The sequence below is a fragment of the Cuculus canorus genome, chromosome 7 (genome assembly GCF_017976375.1).
Source record: "Cuculus canorus isolate bCucCan1 chromosome 7, bCucCan1.pri, whole genome shotgun sequence".
NCBI lineage: Eukaryota > Metazoa > Chordata > Aves > Cuculiformes > Cuculidae > Cuculus > Cuculus canorus.
Genome location: NC_071407.1, coordinates 22158747 through 22177870, shown reverse-complemented (window position 1 = coordinate 22177870; position 19124 = coordinate 22158747). Strand labels below are relative to the sequence as shown.

General features: G+C 41.6%; 1 protein-coding gene across 2 annotated transcripts in view; it reads right to left on the bottom strand.

Moving 5' to 3' along the window:
* Positions 1-19124, bottom strand: part of ADK (adenosine kinase) — a 239114-nt gene that overhangs the window by 29436 nt on the left and 190554 nt on the right. For both annotated transcript variants that reach the window (XM_054071726.1, XM_054071725.1), the window contains exons 8-9: positions 12555-12590; positions 7406-7520 (exon numbers count right to left, since the gene is read on the bottom strand). In XM_054071726.1, coding sequence (XP_053927701.1) covers positions 7406-7520; positions 12555-12590 — 151 coding nt within the window. The remainder of the gene's footprint in view (positions 1-7405; positions 7521-12554; positions 12591-19124) is intronic.

Sequence of the window (19124 nt, the reverse complement as noted above, 5' to 3'; positions counted from 1 at the left end):
CTGATTAATTTCATAAAACAGGCCCCTGTTGATATGATTCAAGCCTAAGTGCTGGGAGGCGAGAGGCTTATGCGCTGTAAAACTTTAACACATGGGTTTCAGATTTCAGCTCATTAGACCCTATGGTTTTAAGGAGAAATGGCATCCAACACTGAATACTGCAGTACCACGGAACGCATGTACAGGAAAGGACTATGCTGAACATTAAGCTTAAAGGACAAAGTTATAGAATCATAGAGTCATAGAATCGTTTGGTTGGAAGAGACCTTTGAGATCGAATCCAGCCATACCTGTCCACTACAATGAAAAGTTTACAGGGCAGTTATTTTATGTGCAATAAAACGCTGTAGTGCTGGGTTTTCTTCAGGTTTTTTTTTCAGAAAGTCAGAAAGATCTATTTAACTGACATAGCATCGTAGTGCAAAACCAGCTGCTCAAACTCCAGCCTCACAGAACTGCCACCACACAAGCAGGGGGCTTCTATATTAAGCTATGACTCCAAGAATCCTTTTTAGAACTGCGGTACAAACCCTCCCTTCCTAAACCTACATATTTGTATTTGACAGATATGTACAAAAATTCTTCAGTCTAAGAGGAAATGCTGCCCAGTCATAGGGATGGGGCCTGGGTTTATTGTCCTTCTACAAACATGCACTTTTCACAGTTGACAGGGGTTAACAGTTTTTCCTCGGAACACCAGAGCATAAATCCATTCTACTAATTGAAATTTAGGATCGGTTTAATCAGAAGCACAGTTTTGCCTTGAAAATTCCTCATTACTAGTGGTTACACACGCAAAGGGAATTTCCCAGCTTCATTCTCAATTTCGGAGCTAAACTGGTGCATTAATACATTAGACTGCAAAAGACATCCTTTGCTTCAATCAGCATGCAATTACTGACCCAGAAATAAATAACACACATCCACAGGCCTGGTTACATGCATTCTTTAAGATGAAATGGTTGATGCACTTTTAAGTCCAGTCAAGACCCCAGCATCCAGGAGCTTTGGTTGTAATAGCGTGTTTCAGCTGTCTGACAAAATGCTCAGAGCTCCTCTGCCACTCAGCAGGAATGGTCTCAGTTACCAAAAGGCATCACCAGCTTTCCTGTTCATTAATCCCTATCAACAAACATTCATTATTAATTTAGGGTTTGTGGTTTCCTAAGTCACAACTGAACTAAACATAATTCTGTCAGGCTTTCTGGCTCATTTATTATGCCATTAGTGGACTAAAACCTCCTTTTTTCCTAAATCCATGTTTGCTTTTTAACCTTTCCTTTGCGTTTGTGAATAGAAGTGGGTGGGGAGCAGTGAGGGCGTGCAGTCCTGTGACAAAGAGAGCTCACTGCAACGCAGCCCAACTCCTACCGCGCAGGTCCAGACGCTGCTTTGGTTGGTGTGAACACATGGGAAGGCTGCCTGATAGAACTACTCAAGGTTTCCTGTCTGGAAGGCCAGGCATGGAAGGGCGAGAAGCAAGGAGCAAAAATAACTCTCTTTCTTGCTGCTTCGAGGAGAACACACAACACCAAATGAGTTACAGAGAGGAGCCACAAACAGGCCACCATAAGATGTCAGCGGTGCCAACAGCAATAAATACTTGTCTGGTTTACAGAGAGGTGTACAAGGTAACACACTGCTCTGTGACCACGAAAACCTGACCACTGCTTGGAGTAAGCTGTGTGCTTGAACATCAGTCCTTTTGTTCCCCCAAAAGCACACAGCATCGTGCCATTAGGATTTAAGAATGGTTTGTAAAATCTATCATTTCCACAGTTTTGACAACCCTTCTGAAACCAACAGTTTAAAAACTCTCTATAACAATGAAGATCTAATATATTCCTATGAAGTAAAAGCTGCATTATTATTCATAAAAGCACACTATCCATACCTCTGCTGTTATTTCCATTTTGATCAGGTTTGGGTTCTATCCACACACATAAACTTTTAATTTATGAACATATGTGAAATATGACCTTAGGAGTGGTTGTGCAGGGTGACCCCAGCACCCAGTTAGCTCAGCATCCTGTTCTGGATAGCAAGGAGAGGCAGGTGCCGAGTACTGCTCCAGCAACCAAAGCTGCGTAGGTAGGCTCAAAAATTTGGTAATATTTAATTATATATATATATATATATATAAAATTTAATCATGAATTTGGTTATATTGCACATGCCATTTAATTTATGGAACAGATCTAATAACGAGTAATAAGTATAAACTCACAGAACTAGTTCAGTGTTGTACTATGGGGCAGATGTGCTAAGAGATCTTTAAGATGGCCCTTTCTCACTCTATGACATCGCCAGCACTGCCTACACATTTCCTGACGCGTTCTCAGGTAATGCATCAAGAATCTGAAGACAATGTATGTGGTCAGTAAGCCCTGAGTAAGGTGGCTTTAATGCTTGAATCCTTAATAAATCCACTTGTACTGCCATAACCTAACAAATGAGGTTGTTACAAATGTGCCTTTAACAGAGGTGGTCCTGCAGACACCAAGGGGCAGAAAGAACGGAAAATTCTATGTTCAGGATTGAACATGCCAGATTTCATCATTCATAACTTGAAAAATGCTCAAGTGATTTTCTTTAAGTTTGTCTTGTTTTTCTTTCCTCTATTAGAGCTATAAAACTGGCTCAGTTTAACAGTTGTAGCTTCAGCTGGTTTTGAATTATGCAAATACTTCAATATAAAAGTATGTTTTTCCATTGCTGAACTGATCTTGCTCAGATTTTCCCAACACTTCCCTTTGGGCCAAGACCAGTCATAAAACATATCTGAGTAGAAGTAATTTGTTTAAGAACACTATGAGCAACTCTGTCAGAGGGTCAGCTTTCATAGCCCTCGATCCTGACAAACATTACAGCACACATATAGATATGACACACACAGACTTGCTAGAGCTTGTGATGGCTGGTGTATTCCCCCAGCTGCTGGAATCATGTGTCCATTACCTCCCATCTTTCCCTGTGTGTGTATGTTTTGTTGTTACAGAAAGAAATGTTGAAACATGAAATACATGAGTACTATAAGTTCGGGAACTCTAAGTCCAATGCAGAATCTCAGGCATGGGAAGAAGGATATGATGCAACAAGGCTGTGGGAGTGGGACTGCAGTCTTGACAGTGAAGCCCTTTCCAGTATGGATGAGAAGCATCCGCACAAGAAACTAATCCAATGCTGTTCTTCAAATAACCTTTCCTGGTAAGCAAGTTCACATCAGTGCTATTTCTTAGGGTTACTGAGAAGATGAATTTTGACATCATACAAAAAGGTTGCCCAGAGACGTGGTCAATGCCCCATCCCTGGAGGTTGTCAATGCCCTGTCCCTGGAGGTGTTCAAGGCCAAGTTGGATGGGGCTTTGAGCAACCTGATCCAGTGGGAGGTGTCCCTGCCCATGACAGGGGGGTAGAACCAGATGGGCTTTGAGGACCCTCCCACCCTAAACCATTCCATGATTCTATAACATGAAGTATCTTAGAATCATAGAATTGTTTGGTTGGAAAAGACCTTTGAGCTCATTGAGTCCAACCGTACCTGTCCACTACTAAACCATATCCCTGAGCACCTCATCTACTTGTTTTTTAAATACACGGGATCGTTGTCCCTTGTATTTAAAGGAACTCAGGAAAACTTCGGCCAACGATCCCTTGCATGTGCTCTGTGCAGCCTTATTAGAAGCTGACAGTTGATTTAGTCAGCGCTTGCTCTGCCTCAGCTCCTGTGTGCCATACTTAAACACTTCTTCCCTTCCCTACAAAACACACCAATCACACTCGGCTTGAATTGAAGCCTGCCTCTTCCTTGCAATTATTTCTACTGACAGAGAACAGGAGAGAGAAAGGGGCCTTGGGGCTGGAGCAATGTGATGGAGGAGATAGGAACAGACAGTGGAAAGACCCAATGCGCTCCATGAGAAATTGAGAGAAATTCTTCCTCTGAAAACACAAATAAATCAGACAGCCAAAGGAAGTGGACTGACAGATGGGAGTGGCTTAGATTGGGATTGTTGATGCTGCTTCTCACTGTTTTCATTATCTGCTCCAAATGCATGGACCTCTATGCTGTTCTGTCAATTCATGTGTCCCCAATCCACGAGTGTCTACAGCTCATGGTTTCTTTGAGGTGAGCCACCAGTGGGCATTAAAGCAAAGTTGTGTCATTCATAAGCTGACTACACACCTCTGCAGTACGGCTGGGCCAGACAGCTGGAGGCAGGAAGTTTAAGTTTTGAGTTTGTCTCAGTCAAAGCTCTCTTCTTGTCCACCAGAGCTACATTCTCAGAACTTTTTGGTCCATCTTTCTTTCCTTTTGCTAAGAAATTGCGCCCTTCTGCCCAACTCTCTACTCCTTAAATACCTCCTGATAATTCCATTCTCTGGAATGTCCAGGAAGCAGCAACCACCACCACAGACCTCTCTGCGTGTAATGATGCGCTGTACTTGGCCTTCTTCATCTCAACAAGAAATCCAAGGAATTCCACATCTCATTTCCAGCACATACAATCCCGTGCCTTTTCCTGAATGAGATGGCAATGTGCAACAACCCCTTTTATCCATCTTATTTCCCTCTTTCCAGCCAGAGCTGTATCAGTGTGCCCCTCACTATTTCCTTTACCCGATCCCCGATTCACTCTACACACAACCCATCAGAGAGGTGCCCCACCCCTCTCACCACCCAGCCCCTCTCAACTCAGCCCCACAGCTGCCTTCTCCTGGAAGCACACAGAGGCTTAGGGACAGGAAACAGAGCTCTGCTAAGGACGCTCTTCCAGCTTCAGTGTTGCCTTTCTCATCTTGCCATGCATAGTCAGAGGGAAGGGAAAGCAGAAGGGGTGGCCACACAGCTGTGTCAGAGCGCAGAGCTCAATCCACGCCATTCCCTTCTGCTCCCATGGCTCACAATAATGCTGGATGCTCCACACTGCTGCCAGAAAGCAGAAACCTTTCCAGGGGGAAAACAGAGCAGGGGAGTAGGAGAAAAAGGCAGGAAAACCAGAAAGGTCAAATTCACCTTGGAGTCTTCCACTCTCACATCTGTGGGCTCCATCCTGTGCTCTTTAGACATAAACTAAGGCCACTGGAATACGGGATCTGCCCAACAGCTGCCAAAGGATGGTTAAAGGCAGCAGGAGAATGGAGGAAAGAGCAGAATCCTTTGCCTGGATGCTGATTATCTCTGGTTGAGTCACTACTGACAGAAATGCCTTCCAACCAAGAAATGCGTTGTTCTTGCTGTTAACCTGGACAAAATGTAAAGCAGAAGGCACCAACAAGCGCATCCAAATCCACAGCTGACTTTGCAAATACTATTTTAATCCAGGCACAAAATCTTTCAGGCTATGTTGTTCCCTCAGAAAGGTGGGATAAACAACTACACACAGCCTGCTTCTTAAAAAAATGCACTCTTCTTCCAGGCATCAGAGAAAGGAAATGATTTTACACTGCTAGCTGCTCCTAAATGCAGTAATTCCTCCAAAGGTCATTTAGAAACTTTTAACACTTTCCACTGAAGGTTTCAAAGCACGACTCAGCCTCATTAGTGCTGAAATAACTGTGTTAGCAGAACACTGTGCCATTCTGTGGGATCATCATATGCTAAATTAAGGGACACGTTTTTCTTCTTTCATTATTATTTTAATGTGAGGAGGTGGGAAAAAGATGATCCACACTAAAGGAAGGGAAAAAGGGGAAAACAATAACAAATCGGTATCTCTTTTGAGAATTGCCCCACAGGCCAAACATTTTTATGTTCTTAATCATTATTAAATGACTTAACATGACATACAGAGCCTGGCGAATGATTGCATCCTGACATGAGAACAAATTACAAATGAAATGAAAGATCAAGCTGTATTAGAGGACTGCCTCTGGGAAATGAAAATCTTTAATTCTCTTTTATTATTGACATTTATTTGGCTGCCATGAATAACAACACAGCAAAGAGATTCAGCTATGCTTGTGCATCGAATAGCTTATCCCACGGCTCAAAACTGCCTTACCATTTATCATGTTTGCTTTTGTAGCTGACACCATCGCATATACTCTCTATCCATCTTGCATTTATCGTGCATATAAAGTGCATTCTCTAATTTAAGTTCATTTCATAGCGAACAAACAGCTAAGATTAACAAGTGCCAGTCCTCAAATAAGCTCCCAGTTGTAAAAATATCAAAGAAGGGATTAATGGATTTGTTAACAACTCCAGTTTGAAGAATAAAATAAGTACAGAGTGAAAATTAAATAAGAGCACAGGAGGGTTACATATAAGCTTTAGGTTTACTACCGTTATTACTAGCTCATGGATAACAACATTTGTATACTGCTATTTTCCAGCCAACAATACTGTGTAGTGCAGTAGTCTCCTGGATGCAAACCTTGCATTGTTATCTTGTGGGATACAGGTACCCAGCCCTCAGGGACTGCTTTCTGCTTCCTTTAAACCAGTTTGCAGCTAACACAATAGAGGAAGAGGCAAACTAATGGAGAACTCATTCAACCTGCTGCTAGGAACGATCTCTACAGCAGTGACGTGCCTCCTTAGTGCTCACCCTGCAGCCACAGTCGGAAGTAAATTCTGATTTCGAGGCAAATACCATCTGAGCAAGCACTGGTCCCTCAGGTAAAAAGCTTCCTCAACTTCACATGGTTTTCAAAGGAGGAATTCATCCCTAATAACTTAGCTTGTGAAGGAACGAAGGACTGCAATGGCTTGCCACTGCATGCGTTTCTGATAGCTTTATTTAGTCTAGCAGCAAAGGCACACAGAATTAAAGAGACTGTCAAAAGGTAGGCTGTTGTGTTTATAACGCTTAAATCTGTGCATCACACATCACCCATTCAGACAGCACAAACTCCTTGCATCCCTGCTAGAACACCTTTTTCCCATGTACTCCTTTGAGACTAGAAGAGCAGACGGCTGAGAAAAGTTAGAAGTGAGGCTTTCTGCTTAGAGCAAAAAAAGCCTGGAAATTCACTTAAGTGCTGGATTTCCCTTCCTCCTCTCCTCAAATGTTTCAATAGACTGTCCTGCTGCACAGCTGCTCTCAGCGGGCAGAGCGGAACATGTTTGCAGCAGAGATGGCTACACAGAGAAAACCTGCAGTCGTAAAAGCCTGAGTGAAGCCAACTGGATCAATATCTTAGATCTGTGTTATGAAAAAAAGAACTTAAGATGTTCAAAATTGAATTCTGTGAAATGCTAACTTTGCAAATTTGGAATCTTACAACAATTACAAACACAGCAGATGAGAAACACAGACTAATATCAAAAGGCAAACACTATGACTACCAGTAACAGTTATGATTTATAAAACTCCAACTTTGTAACTAATCAGTTACAAATTTGAGTTAATCAACTCAAATATTTAACATGCGTGACAACAGAGATTTGATAATATACCTGTAGCCATTACAGTGTCATCCTTCCCCTGGGTAAAGACCACGATTCTTTGCCTTTTTGTGTTCGCCTTCGGCAGGGCTTGTGTCTTCCGGGCTATCTCCTTAATGTCATCAGTCTGTTAAAAGACGGAGAGAATGTTGGTGTTACCAGCACACCAGAGTGGGGAGAGATCAGAACTTTATTAGCACATCACAGGTGTAATTTCTTACGGCTGGGTATAAAGTAGAATTTAATGGCAGCAGAAGAAGACTTTTAAAAGGAGGAATACTTCATTCTCCTAAGGGTTTATGTAGTACTATAGAGACCATTGTTTTTAATCTTGATAATGATAGTTCCGCGATTCCAAATGCTGCAAAACTGCAGAGCTAACAAAGGAATTACACAGCACTTCTTAATGAGCAATTAGCGGGTTTTTTTTGTTGATGATTGGGTTCTAACCTTACCTCTCATAAAATTAAAACTGAAATTGGTACAAGGAGTACTTTGGACAAACTCTGAGCTTGGTTTCCATCCCATTTGCCCAGTTTTTACAATGCTCTGACACCTCCGCTGTCAGCAGGATTACAAATGCTGTGTCTCTAACTTCTTACAGCGCCTCTCTCAGCCAGCAGAGTGACCGCACACTGCAGCCCTGCAGGAGGTGCGGAGCCCAGTGACCATGCCCTGCACAGTGCAGGTAAGAGCTACATGCAGTGGGACACAGAGCATCCCCAATCTTCTGAAGCAAGCCTAAGCTGCAGAAACTTCAGGGATCTTTGCCCTTCTGAGACTCTGTCCATACACCATGGTACACGTGGCCGGGACCAGAGGAACTGGCGTATGAACCAAACCTCTCATCCCATGTTTACTGCGATGCAAGAAACTCCGAGAGCACAACTTGAACAGTTGTATTCATTAGAGTAGTCATATTCATTAGAATATTGTCCTTTCAGATCTCAGAGCTGCCCCAGGATCTAAACCACAACAATTTCCATTTCTAATTTACCTAGTTCTCAATCTAATCTAAATATCAGCATTCCTGTTATTTGTACAAGCGTCAAATCCTTTTACAATGCTATACAGGAAGCTTTTGTTCTCAGATTTATCTCAAGTCAGTAAGTTCTCCCCATTCACTCTGGTACATATAAACCTATCTCTTGCCTTCATGTTTTTTTTTTCTTTTTTCTTTTATTGTTTTTTAACAGTAGGAAAAGTAAGAAAGACTATAATTATTCTCTGTGCTACTTATTATGTCCCACTTTATCCATACCTGTGTTAAATGAAACCATATTTTTTCCCCAGTTTGCTCTTGCGTATAAGAACTGCAGTGAAACACAGCTGACTTGTCAGGTCCTAGCGTTGAATATATAAAACATAGCAATAGTTTCTGCATTGTTTCATGTCCTGCTTGTTATGAATCCCACCTCATTTTTTATCAATTACAAGATGAATAGAGTTAATTTATAAAGCCGTCCAGAGTGGTTTCAAGCCATTTACCAGAGCTGGTACAATTAATTCATATTATTAATAAATTGATTTTTATCTTCCAAAATCAGCAAACAGTGTCATTTTGAAACCCAGGAACAGTATGTGCCATTTTGACTGCAGCTGCTGGTTTTAACAAGACATTATTTTTCATCAGCAGGGCAGTTAAACACTTCAAGAACGATAATCTGCATATCATGCAGTCTTGGTTACTTGTTGATTTTTGATGATCTTGTTGATCTTTAAGCACTCCATATTTATTATGGACAGAGAATAGGCCTGGGCTATAAATTTATCAGTATCTATGGATGTGAAAATCATCTGGCTCTTTTGCAATACTCTCAGCCTTCCTTTACTTTCTCCCCTGCTCTGGCAGTCAGTGATCCTGCTGATTTGTACGCATTCCACACAATGAGGGTGGGGAGGCACTGGCACAGGTTGCCCAGAGCAGTGGTGGCCGCCCCATCCCTGGAGGTGTTCAAGGCCAGACTGGATGGGGCTTGGAGAACCCTGATCCAGTGGGAAGTGTCCCACCAGCTCGGGGATATGCAGGCTTCTGAGTGCTCATTTGAATTCTGAACTACTTCAGGCCTTGATAATTAAGAGATCCATGAACTAGAAAATGCAATAAAGCATTGAGGAGATCAAAGGGCAGACGAGAGAGAGAGGTGTTTGGTTGTTGCTAAGTAGGCAGTGGCTACTGGTGACTTTATGAAGCACATTTACAGTGGGGCAAAGCACGCAAGAAAATCAAAGAGCTGGAAGATATTTGTGCAGTCTATTTACATGCATTTAAATGTTAAAAACAAAACGGGGAAATTCTGATAGGAGAAAATGGCCGGGCTGACAGGCAGAATCGAACCCTAAGTTTTATGTTAAAGCAGGATTATGTTTTTCTAATTCCTGCCCCGAAAAAGCCCAAGTTCCCAGTTTATAAAAACAAAACCTCATAAACTTTTGTTCTGGTAGTTTTGTTATTTGAAACACATTACGAACATCCAGGTAAAATATCCTGACAGCCATCCTGTCACTTCAAGGGGAGGCAAGTTCAAGAACTCGCCCAGGGTAAAGATGGCGGCTATTATAATGTATTACTGTGGTGATGGCAACAGACAACCTGAATGAAGTGCCCTCTTCAGAAACAGTGAATTTACTGCTTATTTAATAGTTTAAAATGTCATAGAACATGAAATCCACAAACCAGAAAACAATGATGTGCTCCAGGAAGAGATCACATCAGAATTAATGTTCTGCTTTTGATTATTGCAGATAAGTGTTGGGCAGGAGAGAAAATGAATGAAATAATGGTCTTCAAATATTGTGATTGATTTTTTGAAAATACCTTGGATTTCAGCAAAGTACAAGAGCAAACAAAGTCTTGGGAAGGTGAAACAGAAAATAAAAATTCATTTGAACGTGGTTGCCCTTACAAAGAACAGGTTCCTGTCATGGAAGTGCTGTCTCCTGCCTATGACAAAATTTGATTTCCTCAGAAAAGGTTTATTTTTCCTGCAGTTGACTTGATTGTACTTCTTTTTTCCCTAGAATTGTTTCAGATATCCTTAAATCAACCCATATTTAAGTGGTGCTTTCAGTCCACACAAACTGTTGAAATTACTGGGAGGCAGAAAGCACTAGTCACACCTGATTCTCCATGCTAAGAGTTCTGATGATTTTTGCTAACAAACAGAACTCCAGTTTGCTGTTCCAATTCAGCGATCAGCAACCTTTCATCTCTTCTATGATAAACAGCCTCTTGACTTTCGCTCTGGTCACTCCAGTCCTTTCCTTTTCTCTGTTTCACCTATTCTCAAAATAAATCACAGAATCCACTCTACAAGCCTTTGCAAGGTGTTGGAAATTGTTCTTGTTTTTAACTGAAGGGCTAATTGAAGCTCTTCAAGATTTTCCTAAGTTACTTTATTAGCAGTATGTTGTTTGGTTTATTTTTTGCCTCCACAGTGCAATAGGAAACCAATGCTATGGACATTTATCAAGTTTTACACATCTCTGTCAGTAAACTTGACATGCGAGCTGTTGCCAAGCATGGGGGTAATAAGAGCTAAGATCATAATCATTGTGCACTTTACTGATACGCTGTAATCAAACGTGGCAGATTTAGGATGTTCAGATGGGACTGTGCGAGAATCTCTAAGCCAGCACTAATGGAAAGGTTAATACAATGGTAGTTAGCAGGCACCAGCAACAGCAGTTTGTCACTGGAACTGAATTTAAACCAGGCACGTTCAGAGTCTTTGGCTCAAGGGGGCAATAACAATATAGAACGGGTAGACTTAATACACTACTTCCTTTCTGGTTTATTGTCTTGCTACCAGAGGGTATCCATCATTCGTTATGCTGCATATTATATTTGGAGGCATCTGTGAAAGTCATTCATTTGATAGAATAAACCCAAAGTGCATTTTTATGCTAACAATACAGATTATACAAATGAAAACTGACAGTGATAAAAAGTCTTGATTTCTACAAAGCAGGCACATGGATTTCGGAAACATAAAACGAAACGGGTCAGCCCACAGGTTTAATACCTAAAGCACTGACGGCATTGATGTACCTGCCAGTTCTAAAGAAATCTAAATTGTGGAACAAAAGCTGTCAGCCTTTCCCTCTTTTTTGACGTGCCCCCATCCACACACAACGTGGCACATTCTGAAAGTGATGCAGTTTGAATTGCGCGGCTTCTCTTACTTAGGCAGAATGGGTGTGGAGCAGTCAAAGTCCTGTCCTTTACAGTGCAAACAAATCAATCACAGTGGGTCTGGTTCCAGTGAAAAATCACATAACAGGATTTATGTGTGTTCAGTTCTGCAATTCAGATTTCAGTAGGATCACTTACTATCTGCAAAATTAGCACCACTGCTGTCACATTAATTATAGTATTTAAAGCTTGCCTGTTTGAATTCAGCATTGGAGACCAATAGCTGGGAGCTCTCCGGATTAAGTTATCTGAACGTAGCCAATGGGAGACACTGTTCAAATAAATCCCTCAAGAAGATGAAATCAAAAGCTCTGCAAATCACTCTAAAATCAACAGTGTTTACTTTGGGAAAGTAGAAGATCATACAGTTTTCGAGCACAGATGGAAAACACCAACCCAAGTCTGTTTTGAAGCACAAATTCTGTGCCCTCCGTTCTAAAAGGCGCTGTTTGTAGAGGCCTGGTTTACATTAATCAGTAACTAACAATTTATATACAACCTTTCTACACTCCATTTGCATACTGATAATCCGCATATGGCAGGGTTTAAGCTATTGAGGCAGTGTTGTGTTTCACTGCTGAGCCTTGCCTCGCCGCCGCCTCAGCCGCGCATCCTTGTGGAGTGTAATGCAGCTAATGAGGGAGCTTTTTAACGGAGCAAACTGACAGGTCCCGTATCTGCAGAGGCAGCTTGAAACCGTGCCCAACCTCTCGGCTTCCCAAGAGGCTTTTCAAAATTCAATAAATAACATCTGTAGGCGATGTTGGGTGCAGACCTAGCAGAGTGCGTCATAACACTGAGCTGGCAGAACAAAGAAACCATGACGACTGCCAAGTTTCCATGGCAACCGCTGCGAGGCTTGGAGAGTATAATAGCACATCAATCATTGTCCAAAAGAACTTCATTATCAGTGAGAAAAAAAAGCCTTTTAGGATCTGTTTAGCGTGCAATTGTGGGTTAACTCACCTCAAAGCCTTGCTCTCTAGCAAAAGTGGCAGCTTCCTGAAATCATAAAAAAAGAACAGTTAATTATAAAGTGCCAGATAATGAAGAAATAACACATTCTGGAACTCAGGCAGCCAGTTCGCCTTTTACACCGTTATCTCAATATACACATATGCAGTTGTTCAGTTCTGATAGTCGCACCAAAACCTTCCCCTCCTTCCCTCAGCCCAACAGCACAACATCAACAAACTGACACATTAAAAAGGTACCATTTTCACTTTCCAGGCAAGGAAAGTTACTTCTGGACTAGGAAATCACTGCTTCAAACCCAGACCCACATCCCTCAGACATGTTTTTAATGGAACTTGTACCATAACCCCATTTATGCACAGCACTTCACAGGATACAGGTTATCATGCTGTTTAAAAACCATTTGTCATCTTCAGCACATTAAACAAACAGGATCACAAAATGTGTTCAAGCCCTTGTGGTGGAATCAGATGAGCATTTTAAAATACTCTGATGTCTTAATCACTGCTTTAGGCAATTTAACTATGTTCTCTTCCTGAAAGAACAGAGGAAACATCAGGGTATCAGAATGTCCTCATTTCTTATTTATATTAATGGGAGCAATTAAAATCTGTTTTGAAATCAAAGCAAGGAGACAGAAGACAATAGCAATGTTTCTCCCTTACTTTATACCTTAACATTGCAAACGTTGCGGAAACCCTCCAAATCTTTCTGTTTAACTCGCATTGTTCCAGCTCATCTTTGCCAAGTCATACTAACAGAGAGATGAGTCTGGGGCCAAAACGGGGAGCTGATCCGACTAAACAGAAATAACCATCACACCAAACCAGTCCAGGCTCCTCACGACTGTTCTGGCGCTGCAGAAAACACACACTTGTGGGTATGATCTGCCAGCAGGGGGACAATGTAAGGATTTGAAGTGGGTACAATTGATTGCAACAACAGTAAGTTGAGGTTAATAAAATGTGATAAGCTGAAAAGCACAGCTCCTCAGGCTGCTTCCCTGCAAAACACAAGGCTGCCCGGGTTAGCCCAAGCTGATGTTGACAGAAAAACTGACTCACGGTCCTGACAATTGGGTGTGGGCAAGGTTAGCCACTTTGACAATTTACTTACAATTGAATTCCTTCTTGTACATCACACAGGCAGTGACATTTGCTAGCTGGGCTGTCAAGAAGGAGCGTAGGGTTCAAAGATATCATGCAGTGTTTTCCTAAACCGGCATGTGATTAACAAAGCCCATGCTCATATGAAAAAAGGAGCCTGCGAGCTTCCACTCTGAAGCGATGCACTCACAATGAACTGCAAACCCACTCAAATGGGACTGTGATGCATTAAAACAAATAACAATAAGAGAAATAAGGGAGTGATAATGGGGCAGAGAATAAGAAAATGGACAAAAAATTCTGTAGTGTAGCCAAATTAGTTCCTTAATCTCAGGTTTTTGGTCATGCAATTGAAATCAGAGGTTACACTGATCTATCCGAAGGGGATTTCTTTAATATCCCAGTGCAGCAGGACATTAACATCTGTGTTAAACTATTGTTTGGCCAGGAAACTGGACACTGGTATGTTCTCACATCTGTGAAATAAAAACTATCCCCATTAAGTAGGGTTTCCTTATGAGGGAGACTCAGAGGATCCATCTTAATTTTCTGTGTGAGGCACCCATGCACAGCACATGTGGTTCCAGAGATCTGGCCCTTCCTCAGGACAGGATAAACGACTGCACATTTGTTAAAAAGCGCCTCATCCTTGGATTTTCCCTTTAGAGCCTCATCTCTCAGCCTGGTCTGCTGCCCAGCGACATGAGTAATGGTAGCAAGCACACAACCATAGATTTTCCTGCAGTTGACCTCTAATCTCAGGTTGTCAGAACGCGCCAAAGAACAACAGCGATCTTAATTCTCTTCTCTCCTCCCAACCGAACCTCAGAACAACCCTAGAAGAGCTTCCGTCAGTGAGGGCTATGCCTGCAGCCTAAGAACCAGCCTCTCGCAGAATTACAGCCTTTTAAGGCCCTTCCAGTAAAAGAGATAACAAAGCTCAAAACACGTGTTTGGAGACTATGGTTTGGTGTTTGCAGAGCAGTGAGAAATGTGAGGCTGGCCCCAAATGCTGAGGCTAGTTCAAAGCAAATTAACCAGATAAAAGCGATGAGAACCTTTTAGGATCCATTCACGATAGCGGTGCGGAAAGGAAACAAGCAGAGCCCATCTGTGCAGCCCCAGGGCACCTCACGCTGCGCTCCGGCTCTAATAAAGCAGTCAGGGGAAAATGCGAGTGGCTGGAACATGTGGAGACTGCGCGGGCTATCCAGCCAGCCAGGGCGTTCCCGGATGCAGGTGATCATCAGTATGATAATCACTATATTTACAGGCTTTCCATTTTACATCTGACACTGGGAATCATGAAGAAGGAGGGATTAAGGATATAAACAACCTGCACAGCAGCTTTTCTGCTCCCCAGAGAATGCAGCATTTCCATCCATGCGTGACATGCGACAACAGCAGAGCAAAGCAGCCACAGAGCAGAATTTTCTGAGGAGGCTTCATTTCACATCAGAAGCTCTTCAGTTCTGATAAACTTTAGACATTACTCATTCATTACTCCAGCTCAGCATTTTCAGAGCGATTTTCCATTACTGCCTACCACGAAACATCTCATTCCATAAACCCCTCTCCCTCACCTTTTCACTCTTTCATACTAAACACATTAAAACCTCACGCTCCTTTTCCTATATAATCTTTTTACTAACTGTGACAGCGAATTTATTGCTGTACCACCTAAAGCAGAAACGGGATTTGTTATTAGTTACGAAACACTATTTGTCTCAGTTTAGGGAAGGAAAAAAACCTCCTAAGCACAGTAAGAGTGAAATAAATCCGGTGTACAGCTTAATGGGAGCAACATGGTGTCACCGAAGTTAACCCACACCCTCGCCTTGCACAATGGTGAGCAGTTCACACAGGAAAGCGAGATAAATTAAAGAGATAACAATAAAAAAGACAACATCCGTCAGTACTGCCCTTGCTGCTGTGTTAGAACTTGCTGGCTAGTTGAAAACCATTCCCATTCTTGCACGTACTTCCTTGCCCTTGGAGTCCCAGCACTCAGTAAATGGAGCTGCCTGTAAGCTACACCGGGGCTAATTGCAACAAGACTTGTTAAAATTCTGAGCCCTTTTATTACCAGCAACACAAAGTATTTGTTTATAAGTAAACAGAAACAAACTTTCCAAACACAGAACCCATTAGCATCAGCATTCCTGGGAGCATTTGTTAGGCCCCTGCCTTAGAAGCACTTTATGAAGTTGAGATGGCTCAACATCAATATCTGACCATTCAATTTGTCAGAACACAGAGAAGGCACACTGTATACTAAATATTATCAAAACACTCCGATTTTTTTTATTGGTACCAAGGTTTTACGATGACTCGATCAAATTATAGCTAAAACAATAACAACATGCATGCTGGGGTAAAAATAATTCATGTAGACAGAACATAAAGCCCATGCAGTTGCATTGAATAGCCTTCAGAACCATGTATTGCCAAAATTTGTCTGATTTAGACAGGCATTAATTTAAGGTCAACTATTAACACAGTTCACTGTGTAAAAGTAATACAAGCTCATATGCCTTTATTAACAAATGACCATTTATAAAGGCATCCAGGACTCAGGAGAACATGATTTTAACCTTTTTCTATTTCTTTTCTTTGCCCCTGAAGACAATTAACTGTCTCTGACTGTGTAGGTCTCTCTCTTCACATATTATAAGCATCAAATTAGTGAACTACACTTCCTCATACCACCTCCTCTACAGAAACGCATCTGTCTTTTATCTTAGGAATAGATATGCCATGATCAGGGAAGAGGGAGGGAAGAAAGACCCCATCCTTCATCATGACTGAATGAGGAGAATAAAATAAAAATGAAAACAAATACCTTAAAATTAATCTAACAACTACAAAAGTTTTACACATATCTAAAAAAATAAAAGGTGTGTGGGCTTTTTTGAAGTTGCTGATGCTGCTCACTAGGTGCTCTCAGTGTTAACTCTGGCTGAAGGATGATAAACAGAAATAAAAGACTGTATCCTTTTCAACAAGGCCTTCCACGACTGCAGCCACTCACACCAGCCTGAAATCCCCCACAAGACATTCTCATCCAGCAATTTCTGATGAAGGGAATAATCAGATTGTGCTGAAGCGCCGGGATACAGCAGGACTTGTCTCCAGTCCAGATGACAGGTTAACTAACACATTTTCAGCGGTGACACTGAGTTGGTTTGTACGCTGTATTCGGGGTGATGTCGTGCACAGCCATTTGGAGTTATAACCATAGTTACGCTACTGGGAACCCTGCAAAGAGCAATCAGCGCAAAGCTCTCATGTGCTGGGCTGGCACTCCTTGTTAACTCCTGCAGGAAAACAAAAATGCTCCTTTTGACCTCTGGCAATAACCCTCGCTTTTAACTGATCTTAATATTACACATTTTACCCTTCAGATTAAGTTTGAACCCAGCTGACCTAAAGGTTCTTTCTGGAGTTTGTGGGGCTATTTAGTACTTATTTAATGATGCGTTTATCTGCGTTCAAGATATGAATTGTCAAGACACGTGTTTTTTTTCCCTTGTATTTTCACTTTCAGCTTCTGCAGCTGCTTTACAGAAGGAAAAACCCAATTCTGTCTGTACGAGGGCTTTCTCTCAAAACATGGTCACAGCACGGAAAAACAACATTTCAGCCTGACCATAGCTGGGTCACTGTGCTCCTGACTGAAAACAGGAGTTCTAATTCCAGAGGGAACTAAGGCATTATTTTTGATCTTGGACAAGTTGCTAACTTCTTGCATCAATGTTTTTAAATGGATGAAAGTTAGGATTTCCCTACTTCTGACCAGTAAGCATATGAGGATAAGCGGGGTTTGGATGTTTGTCCCTCTTCTAAGAGAAACCAACCCGAACCTGAGATGCAGGCTAAAGCAGAACAGAGACTGAGAGGAAAGTCGAAGAATGAAATTGGAGGGATCACGAATTCCAACATATCTTATAGAGGTATTACAAACCATAGAATGGTTGAGGTTGGAAAGGGCCTCTGCAGATCATCTCATCCAACCCCACTCCTCAGACAGGATCAGCTTCAACAGGCTGCCCAGGACCACTGAGTTTTGAAAACCTCCAGGAATGGAGACTACACAGCCTCTCTGGGAAACCTGTCCCAGTGTTTGACCACACTCACAGGAAAGTTTTTTTCTTATGCTTAAGTGGAAATTTCCCGTAGTTCAATTTGTGTCTGTTGTCTCTTGTCCTGTCACTGGACACCACTGTGTAGAGCCCGGCCCCACCTGATTTGCCACCTCTCATTAGGTATTTCTCTGCATTGATAAGATCACTCTAATCCTTTTCTTCTTGAGTCTCTTCGTCTATTTACTTTGTTAATATAGTTGCCATGAAGTATTATCTATGCTCTCTTTAAACCATAACTTGATACATTCACTAGCTATAAAATATTAAAGTGCAAGTATATTTTCCTTACAGTGTAATGACCGACAATGTTGTACAATTTGCTACGTACGGCTGTTCTTCAGTTCGCAAATCCGGACAGATCACTTTTAAAGCCAAGATGAAAAGTAAAATCTGGATGCGGTCCACACAGAAAAACAATGAAAGAGTTGGTCTGTATTTAAACAGAAGAAAACTTGGAGTTTCATCTGTGTTCTTTTCCCAAGAGCAAATCTCTGTAAGAGATTTAGACACTCTCACAGTGGCACCAGTTGTATATTCCAGGGGATCATAACAATGTATTAAAGTTTTCAAGAAATAATGTCCATGAATTCTGTGCCTAAGCACACAAACCCCTTACCACCTCTGACCCCAGCACGTGCACGTTCTCAGACTCAGAGAACAGTTTTTAATCCTCAGCTGTACCTCAGAACTGCTCCCACTTAAACCTCCATTTCTGTGTCTCTAAAACACTACGTTTATTTTAGGATTTGTCTCACAACTATTTTTTAATTACTGAGATAATAGACTGGCGTTGTTTTTTCATATACATTTATATATTTGTTAACCATTACAGCATCCTTAGTATACGTTAGCATATTGCAAATGAACCCGGAATGGCACTGGATACATTTCTTACCTTACTACCCAACAAAGGCAAGACTGCAAATTACTCTGAGGCTGCAATGAGTAGCCATAGTGATAATAGCAGTAACTCAGGTTGGACAGGTTATTTTTAGCAAAGTACCAGCTCAAGCCATTCACTACAGATTTCTCACACCTCCCAAGTGATTACAAGTGTAAATAATATTTTTTTCTCTGCCTGCAGCATTATATTTGTGTTTAAATATAACAGAAGTTATTTCAATCTACTTAGCTCACCTCACATTTTCCAACACAAAACATTCCTGTGATCTCTTCCAGGATGCTGTGCCTCTGCCATTTAAAGCAAAAGCTGTAGGGTCGAAACAGAGCTGTTCTCTTGTTCAGACTGCATCTCGACTGGGGTTCTTGAAAATCTACTTCTTTCCCTTATATTAGTAATCAATTTTTTG